This window comes from Theropithecus gelada, chromosome 7a, assembly GCF_003255815.1.
Source record: "Theropithecus gelada isolate Dixy chromosome 7a, Tgel_1.0, whole genome shotgun sequence".
Lineage (NCBI taxonomy): Eukaryota > Metazoa > Chordata > Mammalia > Primates > Cercopithecidae > Theropithecus > Theropithecus gelada.
In genome coordinates, this window is record NC_037674.1 from 34,469,788 (window position 1) to 34,482,389 (window position 12,602).

General features: G+C 45.8%; 1 protein-coding gene across 1 annotated transcript in view; it reads right to left on the reverse strand.

Annotated features, from left to right (window-relative positions):
• The window catches only part of MYO1E (myosin IE), a 240,180-nt gene that overhangs the window by 10,136 nt on the left and 217,442 nt on the right, over positions 1-12,602 (reverse strand). The window contains exons 25-26 of the mRNA XM_025389516.1: positions 12,174-12,266; positions 7,415-7,616 (exon numbers count right to left, since the gene is read on the reverse strand). Coding sequence (XP_025245301.1) covers positions 7,415-7,616; positions 12,174-12,266 — 295 coding nt within the window. The remainder of the gene's footprint in view (positions 1-7,414; positions 7,617-12,173; positions 12,267-12,602) is intronic.

Here is a 12,602-nt window from a genome sequence, read left to right on the forward strand (position 1 = left end):
TGATGCCCAGGCTGGGGTACAGTGACATGATCATACCTCACTGCAGTCTTGAACCCCTGGACTTGGGCCATCCTCCTGCTTTTAACCATCTGAGTGCTGGGACTACAGCCATTTACCCCCATTTGTTTTATAATGGCTATGTAGAATTTAGATAATTTTGGTAGTTCTGGTACTTTGTGATACAGTATTTGTATTTCTAATAAACATCACAGAATTGAAAATTGTGTTATAAAAATAATTATTTCACTGAGATAATTTTTTTTTTTTTTTGAGACACAGCCTCACTCTGTCACCTGGCTGGAGTGCAGTGGAATGATCTCAGCTCGCTGCAGCCTCTGCCTCCCGGGTTCAAGTGATTCTCATGCCTCAGTCTCCCAAGTAGCTGGGATTACAGGCACCTGCCACCATGCCCGGCTAATTTTTGTATTTTTAGTAGAGACAGGGTTTCACATGTTGGTCAGCCTGGTCTCGAACTCCTGACCTCAAGTGATCCTCCTGCCTTGGCCTCTTGAAGTGCTGGGATTAACGGCATGAGCCACTGTCCCCAGCTAGATAACGGGGAGTTGCAGCAAGATTTCAGACTCAACAATATTTTTCCTTTTGACATTTCAATAATAAAGGCTCATTATATATAATATATATTGTTTATATATATAATATACATGTTAGTATATGGTTAAAAAATTATATATTACTAAGCAAATCCAGTGTTTCATTATATGTAATTTTGTACAATGCAATTTAGTTTTCTTATTTTAGGGTAATTTGTACACATCACTTTATGTGTCTATTACCAATTAACATAAATAACTACATGAAAAAGCTGACCTACAGCAACTTTTTTTTGCACCAGGTTCTTTCTTCTGAGTAGGACAATCACATTATAACCCAGAAGCAAATAACATTTCCTGATGAATTAAGCACACTACATCCAGTTTGCTTTGTGAAAACTTGCACTGCAGGAGTCCTGTATTACTGACCAGAGAAGAAACAACTGATCTATTTGCCCCAAGACATTAGGATGTCAGCTGACATTTGAGTCCTCACGGATGGCTGCCGAATCTCACAAGGTGCCAAAAGTCCACAAGGAAACAAAACCCCAAATGACATCAAAACTCAACTGAGGGCTAGTTAATTCCCTCTGCCCTGGCAATGTCCATCCTTTCCACGGGATGTTCATTGTTATGATGACTGCAGCTGAGATAGATGTTTAGTTAGAAAGAGACTGTAGAGGCCAGGAGTTCGAGACCAGCCTGGCCAACATGGCAAAACCCTGTCCCTACTAAAAATTAGCCAGGCATGGTGGCTCATGCCTGTAATCCCAGCTACTTGGGAGGTTGAGGCATGTGAATCACTTGAACGTGGGAGGCAAATGTTGAGCTGCAGTGAGCCAGGATCGCACCATTGCACTCCAGCCTCAGTGACAGAGTGAGACTCTGTCAAAAAAAAAAAAAGAGAGAGAGAGAGAGAGAGACTGTGGAATAGTGCAGAGCCGGAAGGAGTTTGTGACTTTCCTTCTTCAAATCGTCCAAATGAGGCTCTAATGTCTAGTGTCTGTTACCGTTACTGCAGAACTGTGTGCCGCTGATGCTCTGTGCCCATGGAGAACAGGCACAGCTGCCAAGGGTGTGTGTGTGTTGGGGGCGGGCATCTCCCTGTCTAGTCTCCTTGTTTTGGCTTCCCTAGGCTGTCCATTCCCCGCATTAAAGCCAGCAATGCCTGAAGTGTAGACCTTCATGGAATCCACAGCTCTAGGCAGGCCAGAGATTTGAGTTCTTGAGAATAAAGCCACTGGGCCAGGGAATGTCACCTTTCAACCCTGGTAGAGCATTAAAATTTCCTTGTGAGACCAACCAATGAATAACAGTAATGAGACAAATACAAAATAACTTTCAAATAGCACTGTGCTTTATAGCACACAAAGCCCTTACTTAACCTTCAAGAAAACTCTGAGGAGTGGGTTTTCAAAATTATTATATTATTAGTATCCCTATTGTACAGGTGAAGACACCAAGGAGTAGAAAGATTAAGTGACAAGCCTGGGGTAGCACATGGCTCAGTAAATATTGATGAATAAAAGAAAAAGGAATGAATGGACAAACCAGGACTCACATCCTGCTCTTATAGCTGCAAATCTTGTGCTCTCTGCACTCTAAATGCCACCTTTTGTGAATTTCTGTGTAGCTCCCATACCTCCTGGGTGGGTGTGCCTAGTCTATCAGGCGGAGCTGGGATTAAGCTTTCGAATATCACCTCTTTGTTCTGCAGATGTGAAATGTATGTCTTGAAATTCCAAGAAGGAAAATAATGGCATTTTATTCCACTGGCTCTTAAAAATATGCTGTGTTCCAAAAGGTTGAATCTATAAACATTACTGGAAATGTGGAAATGGATGCCAGGAATTCCTCAGCACCATGTCTGCCCGGTCCAGGATATGGCTGCTGCTCCCATAGATTATGGGTTGAGAAATATTGCTGTTGGACACTTGATGGAAATTTTAAGCCCCTTGAAAATATGACTCCATTGGGAGGATCTTGACAAGAGACACAGAGGCAGCATTTAACTATTTCTGTTGGCCCCTCCTTTGTGGCATGCCCAGAAGCCCCACCACTGAGCACCTGCAAGATTTTTCTGTTTTTCCAACTTCTAGTTGGATTAATCTCTGGAGTATCTTGAAATTTCCTGAAGTTGTCCTCCCACAAAATGGACCACAGGATTAAAAAGGTTAACAGACATTTCCAGTCTGGGTTTTAATGCTTCCAAGAATGAACTGCAGATAGATTATGTACATTTCAGTTATAGGAGGGAAAATTACGACACACACTGGATAGTGAGATCAGAACAAAGGTGGATGGATGAACTGTTGTGTGTATTTTTTTGAGATGGAGTCTCGCTCTGTGGCCCAGGCTGGAGTGCAGTGGTGCAATCTCGGCTCACTGCAAGCTCCGCTTCCCAGTTTCATGCCATTCTCCTGCCTCAGCCTCCCGAGTAGCTGGGACTACAGGCGCCCGCCACCATGCCTGGCTAATTTTTTGTATTTTTAGTAGAGATGGGGTTTCACCATGTTAACCAGGATGGTCTCAATCTCCTGACCTCGTGTTCCGTCCACCTCAGCCTCCCAAAGTGCTGGATTACAGGCGTGAGCCACCGCGCCCGGCCTGGATGAACTGTTTATACGATTCTTGCCTAACCTCTTCTCTTTCCTTGAGAATCAGGAAAGATCTTTGACCTGAGTTAGACTTTTCAAAAGCTATACTAATCGATGGCAAGATCCTGATTCCCACTGCAGATCTCTCAGTGTTTCCAGGAGAATGATAATGATAGCTACCATGTGCACAAATACTGCAATGCAAGGGTAAAGAATCCAGTTGGGATGGTAATTAATTTAGTGAAATCTTCATGCTCTCTTCAAAACAACTGATTGAACCTAAAATAAACTGATAAAGACTTGCCTGAATTAACTTGAGGTGCTAATTACATCATTTGATTTTATCCATATTACATGATCCAAAATAAATTACAGAAAAAGTGCACTGAGGGATGAGAGAAGAAGGAAAGAGAAACCTAGAATGTGAAAGCCGGGAAAGAAAGACCATAGTAATCCTCCTTTTTAAATCCTCCTTTAAAAAGATTGGTTAAAGTCAAGGTTACTGTTTAGAACTTTGATGTATATAGGAATTTTCATATTTATGGAAAAAGTACAAACTTGGGATCCTAAAATTCCCTGCATGCTTCAACAGCCTCCTGTGGGATAAATGCAATTCAGGTTTTTATGGCAAACACGAAGAAGCTGTTAAATTTAGGTAACCATGGGGATCCATAAAATGCCACATCCAAAGTCTCTGGCCACATTAGACACTTTTAATTTTCACCTTTATGTGTCTTAGAAAATAAATACTAAGAAAAGGTTCAGCCCTTTGCCCAAGGTACTATTTTGTAAGGAACGTTTGCACAGCAGATTTAAGGTTACAAAGAGGAGGCTGGCTAAGACACAGTGTGCCTACTAATCGTGTTTTACATACAAGGAAATCTTACTGCCTAGTAGACAGGTGTGAAGGTGTCCTCTCCTTCCGGCCTCATGGCCAGCCTCCAAGACAGCACCACGTGTACCCAGTCTTTAGGCCTGAAGGCGGCAAAGGGTGCGATAAGACTTAAATAGGGAACCAAATGGCAGAGGGCTGGAAGGGAGCAGCCTTGGTTAAGACACAGTGTTCCTAAATTGCCTACTTTTGGCTGACAGATGCTCCCAGCTGGCTGATGTGCAAGTCTGCAACTTGCAAAGTAGGCTGGAAAGATGGTTTTGCTTGCCAAAACCAAAGTAAGTAGGCAGCTAGCAGACAGAGCTAAGAGATTTGGTGCATTCTGTTGACTGCTTTTAATACCCTGCCTACTTTGAGGGATCAAACTGGGCCTAGGGGGGTGACTTAGTGATGCTCACCCACCTGAAAGGTGTAGGTCTGGGTTAGAGATCGAAAATCCTGTGAGCCTAACAGCACCCTTGCAATTCACCTTCACATGGAGGCTTCCCTGGCTTTATCAATCAGACCACAGGTGCCTTCAGACTAATGGTTTTCAAAATGTGGTCCCTGGATCAGAGTATCACCTGGGAACATGGTAGAAATGCAAATTCGTAGGCCCTACCCCAGACCTACAGAATCAGAAACTCGGGAAGTGGGCCAGCAAGCTTTCCAGGTGATTCTAGTGCACACTAGAGTTTGAGAACTACTGGTTTAGACCAAGCCAATTAGGTAAACCATGGTCATGACAACTGCTAGGATATAGCTACTTACCCAAGAGTGGGGGGTAGTGGAAGGGAGGAGGAGAGGGAGACAGACACACACAGACACACAGACACACAGACACACACACACACACACACACACACACACACGCAGAGCGAGGTCTATATAAGGGTGGCATCCACTCTACTGATGGCCGTCTGTGTGATAAAACTAAGGTGCTTTCAGCTGGGTGCCGTGGCTCACGCCTGTAATCCCAGCTACTTTGGGAGGACAAGGCAGGCAGATCACGAGATCAAGAGATCAAGACCATCCTGGCCAACATGGTGAAACCCCGTCTCAACAAAAAATACAAAAAAATTAGCTGGGTGTAGTGGCGGGTGCCTGTAGTTCCAGCTACTCAGGAGGCTGAGGCAGGACAGTCACTTGAACCCAGGACATGGAGGTTTCAGTGAGCCGAGATCGCACCACTACACTGCAGCCTGGCAACAGAATAAGACTCTGTCTCAAAAACAAAACAAAACAAAACAAAAAAACAAAACAAAACAAAAACCAACTAAGGTGCTTTCATATTTGTAGCCCAAATGAAGTGAGGTAAGACTTGCCAGGGGAAAAGGAACGCTAGGAGAGAACATGGTAAACTTCCTAAGAGCTTTGTGGTCTTTAGAAGGAAGCTGCTAAGGCAGGAAAAACATCAAATAATAGGGCAAATAGGGCATAAGGGTTAATGGGCCAGGCACGGTGGCTCATGCCTGTAATCCCAGCACTTTGGAAGGCCGACGTGAGTGGATTACTTGAAGTCAGGAGTTCGAGACCAGCCTGGCCAACATGGCGAAACCCTGTCACTACTAAAAATAAAAAAATTAGGCTGGGTGCGGTGGCTCACATCTGTAATCCTAGCACTTTGGGAGGCTGAGGTGGGTGGATCACGAGGTCAGGAAATCAAGACCATCCTGGCCAACACAGTGAAACCCTGTCTCTACTAAAATACAAAAAATAAAATAAAATAATTAGGTGGGTGTGGTGGCACGTGCCTGTAGTCCTGGCTACTTGGGAGGCTGAGGCAGGGGAATCGCATGAACCCAGGAGGCGGAGACTGCAGTGAGCCGAGATCATGCCACTGCACTCCAGCCTGGCAACAGAGGGAGACTCCGTATCAAAAAAAGAAAAAAAAAATTAGTTGGGCGTGGTGCTGGGTACCTATAATCCCATCTACTCAGGAGGCTGAGGCAGGAGAATCACTTGAACCCGGGAGGAGGAGGCTGCAGTGAGCCAAGACTGTGCCACTGCACTGCAGCCTGGGCAACAGAGCGAGACCCTGTCTCAAAAAACAAAGCAACCAACCAACAAACAAAAAGGTGGATGGATGGCTGCCCCCCTCAGAGGAAGGAGCTGCTGCTTCTCTTCCTGCACAGGTCTGTTTTGCATTCATACCTCCTGATCCTCATTTGAAACTTCTCCATGGTGCTAGAGACAGGAGAGAGTGGAAAGTGGAAGTGGGCCTGAGAGAGGGGAAGAGAAGAGAGAGTGGGCGGGAGCAGGCCGTTACTGGCTTTAGCAGACAGAGCCACTCCACCACGGAGAGTCGTGCAGAGCTGGAAGATTCCTTACAAGTCTCTAGTTCATCCTCCATGAAGCGACGGGGGTCCTCATCATCATCACTCTGTCACCGTCATCACCACCCTCAAGCTAGCGTTATGTGAGTAGACTCCTGCCAGCCAAGTACCATGCTAGAGATTTTATGTATATTATTTCTAGTCCTCCCGATGACCCTGCAAGCTTGATGGCATTACATTAGTGCTTAGACAAGGAAACTAGAGGGTAAGCAGCAGGTCCAGTGTTAGAGAGACCTCTCTTCCCCTTATCTGACATTTGACAACACTACTCTGAACACTCCTGCCTGGTGATTGCCATCCAGCCGGTGCCTGGATGCTCCCAGGGACAAAATGCTCTTTACATGCGAGGGCAACTCATATTTGGGTTGCTACAACGTTCTTCCTTTAATGGAGCCAAAATCTACCTCCTGGCCGAGTTCACTAACTGGTTTTCAGCTGGCGCTAGTTCCATCCCTGTGACTCCACAGGACATGTCTTAACCCCCTTTTAAAACTGATAGCTCTTCTAATATCTACACAGAGCTTCAGGCATCTTCACTTCCTCCGGCTAAAAAGCCTGGGTTCTCTTCACCACTCTTTATTTATATTCTAGAAAGGCAGAGAGGCTGTCACTCTAAAGCCACAAAAACTCATATTCTTCAACAAACATCATATAGAACACTGGGATGTTATTCTTAATGTTGCTGAAGACTCTTAAAGCTGTTGTATTTATGCAACTGCAGGCACAGACACAAATCAAAAGCTCCCTTATTCCTCAACCATGCAAGAAAAACAAAGAGGTCGCAGAGTAACTGTATCTGGGGCCAAAGGGCACCCATCTTCTGATGTTTCCAAGCTAAGCCTTCTCTGGAGAATGAAATGAGCTGTCTGCTATTAATGTGGCTGTACCTTTAGAAATACCAGCCACAGCCCCACAGCCTTGGCTCCCGGAATACAGCACTGAGGTGGAAAACTGAACTTTAGAATCCTGTACTGACAGCCCCCAGGAACCTGTGAACCCTTGTTCTGAATGATGGAGATGGAGCTTGCCAGCTTCATCCACGGGATGTGAGAATCTTACCCTGCAGCTCCCTGGTCCGGGACCTTGAGGAAATCCAGGCTCTCTGGCGTCTGTGACACTCGGTCTGAACCAGTAGACTGCTGCTGTGGCAAGGGCGGGCGGGCCATGGAGGTGTACAGGCTTTTCTGACTGGCCCTCTGGCTTCCAGGAGCATCGGGATGTGGCACGAACTGGTTTCTGATGACTCCATTCTGATGGTATCCTAGAGAGAGAAAGAGAGGAGGAAATAAGGCTTACATTTTTGGATCCTTTGCCAAAAGTCTCTCCACATTTCTTCCACGTACTACAAGGGCAGCTTACTTAACTTCTGAGTCTCAATTTCCCCATTTGAAAAAAATGGAAGGCATCACTGCTAACACATTGTGAGAATTAGAGCTGATTCTCTATTCTCCCCATTCCCAGGCTTTACTGAGGTATAACTGACAAATAAAATTGTATGTATTTAACACGTCCAGCAATGCATGGTCAACTTCCCGGGATGTGCCCGGAACACAGCGGACACTCAGCACATGCTTGGTGACAACAGAATCCCCAGATTTCCTGGGGTTCAAAGCCCACAGTAAGGAAAGGTAAGCTTACAGCTGGCTGGGAGACACCTTCTTGGGCCTCAGAAAAATTATGAGGTTATGACTCAAGAGGGTTGGCAGGCAGCTGTTTAAACAGCTGGACATCCATTTTCAAGGGGTCAGTCTTGGGCATCCACTGCAGGAGCCTGCTGTGTGAGGCAGATGGGGTGCGCTACACAGGCAAGGGAAAAGTGGCCACCCAGTTGGCTCAGTCCGGATGCAGCAAGCTCTCTCAGCCAAACAGCGAAGTCTAGTTAAAATCACATTAGCCAATAAGTAATGGGTTAGAGTGACAGGCTCCAAACCATGCGTCTTGGCTGACTCGGGCATTAGCATTCCATGCTACGTATGAAGAGGCCCTTATTCATTCTCCCACTGACAGATCTGGGCTGAGTGGAGAAAGAGAACAAGACTCTTCAAGGCCCACTGTGGTGAACCCCACCCAAAAACCTCTTCCAACCAAATGAAGAGAACTCTTTGGTACCAGTGGGATGACCCTTAGAGAAGGACCAGGGGTTCAGTTCCGGCTCTGCCTCTGATAGCTACACTGATCATGAGCAAGAGAGCTGATGTTTCATAGTCTCAGTTCTTCACGAAAGAACCACGAGATAGGTCCAGAATTTGCTTGGTGGCTTCCAGCTCCGACATGCATTTTCTCTATATCCTTATTATTGCAGAAATAGGGTTCTTCCTGCCCAGTAATAATAGCTGGAATTCTTACTTTGAACCCCGGTTTTCTCAGGGTGGAGCTTTCAAGAGGGTGGCTCCTCATCCAGCCACGTCTCTAGCAATTTCCTCCCACAGGCCACCAGACCAGATCAGAACTAGACATTTGGAGCAAACAGCTGCCCTTCACCTTACCCCATTCCCTCAGTGAGTGAGAGCTGAATGGGCTCCCACAGGGTCTCGGGTGGAGGAGGGTAGAAGGACCCCACTTGCTGCTTACGGTCCCAATGAAAGGAGAGGGGCATCTTAAGTGTGTGACATGCCCTTGGGATGTCACATGGCCCATGACAAAAGTGGGGTCCCCACAGGGGCCGCCCCACATGCTGCTCGAGATCCCCTTGTCCACGATAAGATGAGAAGTTAAGAGTAAGCATTTAGAAATGTTCATGGCAGTTTGACAGATCTATTTCATGCCGGTTGCATCTTATAATAAGAAATTTTGACTTATATTTTATATGCTTTGAAAATTCTTCTTCTGCTAATTCATTTTTATTATATCATACAAATGTATGGTTTGTGAGGGACTGGACATTTTTTTTAAACCCCTCGAAAACCCCTGGTCTTCCACCACAGACAGTTTGAGAAGCACTGGTTGAATGGATCCAGGTCCCATTGTCTCATTCGACTGATGAAAGAACTGGCACTTAGTTGGGGAGCGCTGCTCAAGGTCGGAAACTCTGTGGCCTGATTGGATCTGAGGCTGCTTTGGCCAACCTAGCTGAGGCCAGTGAGCGTTCCAGGTGGACTTGGCCAGAATTCGCCACTGGAACCAGTGCGCACGCAGTAATATGGTACTACAGGGCTTCTCTTAAGTTCCTCTGTGCTTGGATTTTCTTCAAAGAAGAAAGGAGGAGACAGAGCCGGGTCAAGGCAGGACGGGGACTCCAAAAGAGACGAGGATTAGTTTCTCACTGCTGGGCCCCAGTGTCCATACTTTAGCATGCAACGGTGAGATTCCAGAGACTAAAGAAATGTCTTTTTTTATTTTTTTTTTTGCCGGGGGCGGGGGGGGCGGGGGTGCTGGATGGGGAGGGGAGACAGAGTCTCACTCAGTCACCGAGGCTGGAGTACAGTAGTGCGATCTCAGATCACAGCAACCTCCGCCTCCCAGGCTCAAATGATGTTCATGCCTCAGCTCTGAGCGTAACTGGAATCACTGGTGCATGCCACCATGCCCAGCTAATCTTGAGACAGGGTCTCACTCTGTTATTCAGGCTGGAATGCAGTGGCATGATCATAGCCACCTCAGCCCCCGACTTCAGCCTCCTGAGTAGCTGGGATTCCAGGCATGTGCCACTAGGTCCAGCTAATTTTTATTTTTTCTTTTACGTTTATTTATTTTTGAGACAGAGTGTTGCTCTGTCACCCAGGCTAGAGTGCAGTGGGGGTGATCTCAGCTCACTGCAATCTCCACTTCCCGGGTTCAAGCAATTCTCGTGCCTCAGCCTCCCAGTAGCTGGGATTACAGGTGTGCGCCACCACGCCTGGCTAATTTTTGTATTTTTAGTAGAGACAGAGTTTTGTCATGTTGGCCAGGCTGGTCTCAAACTCCTGGTCTCAAGTGATCTGCTCGCCTCGGTCTCCCAAAGTGCTGGGATTATAGGTTTGAACCACTGCGCCCAGCTGCAGCTAATTTTTCCGAACATTTTTATAGAGATGGGGTTTTGCTACGTTGCCCAGGCGGGGCTCAAACTTCTGATCTCAAGCAAGTCTCCTGCCTTGGTCTCCCAAAGTGTTGGGATTACAGGCGTGAGCCACCGCAACCAGCCTCAAGAAATGCTTTTTACTCCTTATCTAAGACATTGGTACAAATAGAATTGTCTTGGCTGGGAAGATTGGAATCAAATACAGTCTCAAAATGACCCCATCAGACTTAGAATCCTAAACTGCTTAATACCAAACACTCTGGGAGCAGTTTTTTATGAACTGAATTTTGTGAGCGATGGAAAAACACTAAAAGATGTTATGTATTTTTGCAAGTGTTTTGCAAACACTACACAGATTTTTAGAGGCAGAAAGTCTAAGATTCACGCTTAGAGTGTATGAATCTGTCAGTTTTATTTTTATTATTCAAAATGAGAGGCCAGGTACAGTGGCTCACGCTTTTAATCCCAACACTTTGGGAGGCCAAGGTGGGAGGATTGTTTGAACCTAGGAGTTCAAGACCAGCCTGGGCAACACAGTGAGACTCCATGTCTACAAAGAGTAAAAAAATGAGCCAGGTATGGTGGTGCGTGCCTGTAGTCCCAGCTACTCAACGGGCTGAGGTGGGAGGATTGCTTGATCCAGGGAGGTTGAGGCTGCAGTGAGCTATGATCGTGCCACTGCACTCCAGTTGGGCAACTGAGACCCCATCCCCAAAAAAGAAGAGATAAACATGAAATATAAGCATAAACTTTATAACAATTTTGTAATGCTTTCAGATATTACTTTGTTTTTTCGAACAGGCCTTCTGAATCCTCATCTCAGAAAATAAATAGAAAACAAATTTCTTCTATTCAGTCATTAAGCTGCTGTAACTTACAAAATACTGTGCAGTGGCCCCCTCCCCTCCTTATCCATGATTTTGCTTTCTACTGTTTCAGTTACCCATGGTCAACTGTGGCCTGGAAATATTAAACGAAAGTTCCAGAAATGAACAATTCCTAAGGTTTAGGTTATGTGCCATCTCGCTCTGTCCCGCCAGGATGCGAATCGTCCCTTTGCCCAGCCTATCCATGCTGTGTCCCCTACCCCGTCATCAGTCACTAAGCAGCCGTCTTGTTATTCATAACGGCCCCAGGAAGCTGGCAATTTGAATATGCCAACGAGAAGCCATTAAGCGCTTCCTTTAAGTGAAAGGGTGAAAGTTCTCAACTTACTGAGGATAAAAAATTATGCAGAAGTTGCTAAGATCTACAGTAACAACGAATCTTCTATCTGTAACATTGTGAAGAAGGAAAAAAATTTCTGCTGGTTTTGTGGAAAACTCAAACTGGAAAAGTATAGACAGGTTTTGGTAATATCTGCATTTTCAAGCTCCCAGTGGGGGTCTCGGAATGCATCCTCCGAGGATAAGCCGGGGCTACTGTAGTGGTATTTGGCCAGAGCTGGGTAGTGGTGGTGTGGTTAGACCTGACAAACGCCGATTTCCGTAAAGCAGCATCCTGTGTCTTAAAAGCTGACAACAGTCTAGTTGTCACGGACAAGAACTCCTTTCTCTCTGTCAGAAGCCTTTCCTAAGGGAGCAATATTTCGAAGTAATGAAATCCAGATTGCGAACTCAGCCGCAGCTCAGTCTCACTGACTCCTACTTTTCTGAATTGTGAGGTCTCCAGCAGAGCTGCTGCGTTGTACATCTGGTACTGAAATGGTCCATGCCTGGTTAATATGTGTGCATTGATCTGCTAATGGGTTTCTCCCCAAACATATTTTATGTTATGGGTCCAGATTTAGTGGTCCCAGACTATGGTACATGGCTGGCTTACCTGGGGGAGGAGGGGCCGCTCTCATTGGGTAGTTGGCATTTTGAGTCCCACCGGAATAACCTCGATTTTGGGTAGTGTTCCTTCTGGTAGGACCTGAAATAAACAAGCAAGACAAAGTTAAAATCAGCGCTACTGGTTGGTTTTATGGATCCTCATGGTTCTTTGCATATGGAAAATTTTTGAGAAGCTTGGATTCCAGTTCTCAGGTGGATCTGCAGGAGAACAGTTGCAGCGGAGAAGGGGCAGTTGAGGGAGGTATGTAATGGTAGCTACTGGGTGGGAGGGGCTGGAGGATAGGTTTATAGAGGTACAGTTTTGAAATGTTAGACCGTGGCTTTTAAAGAAGGGCTGATCATCTTACAAAGGTGTTTCTATTTCTGCAGACTTTTTGAGACAGACGGAACATTTTAACATTTGCATTCATGTTCT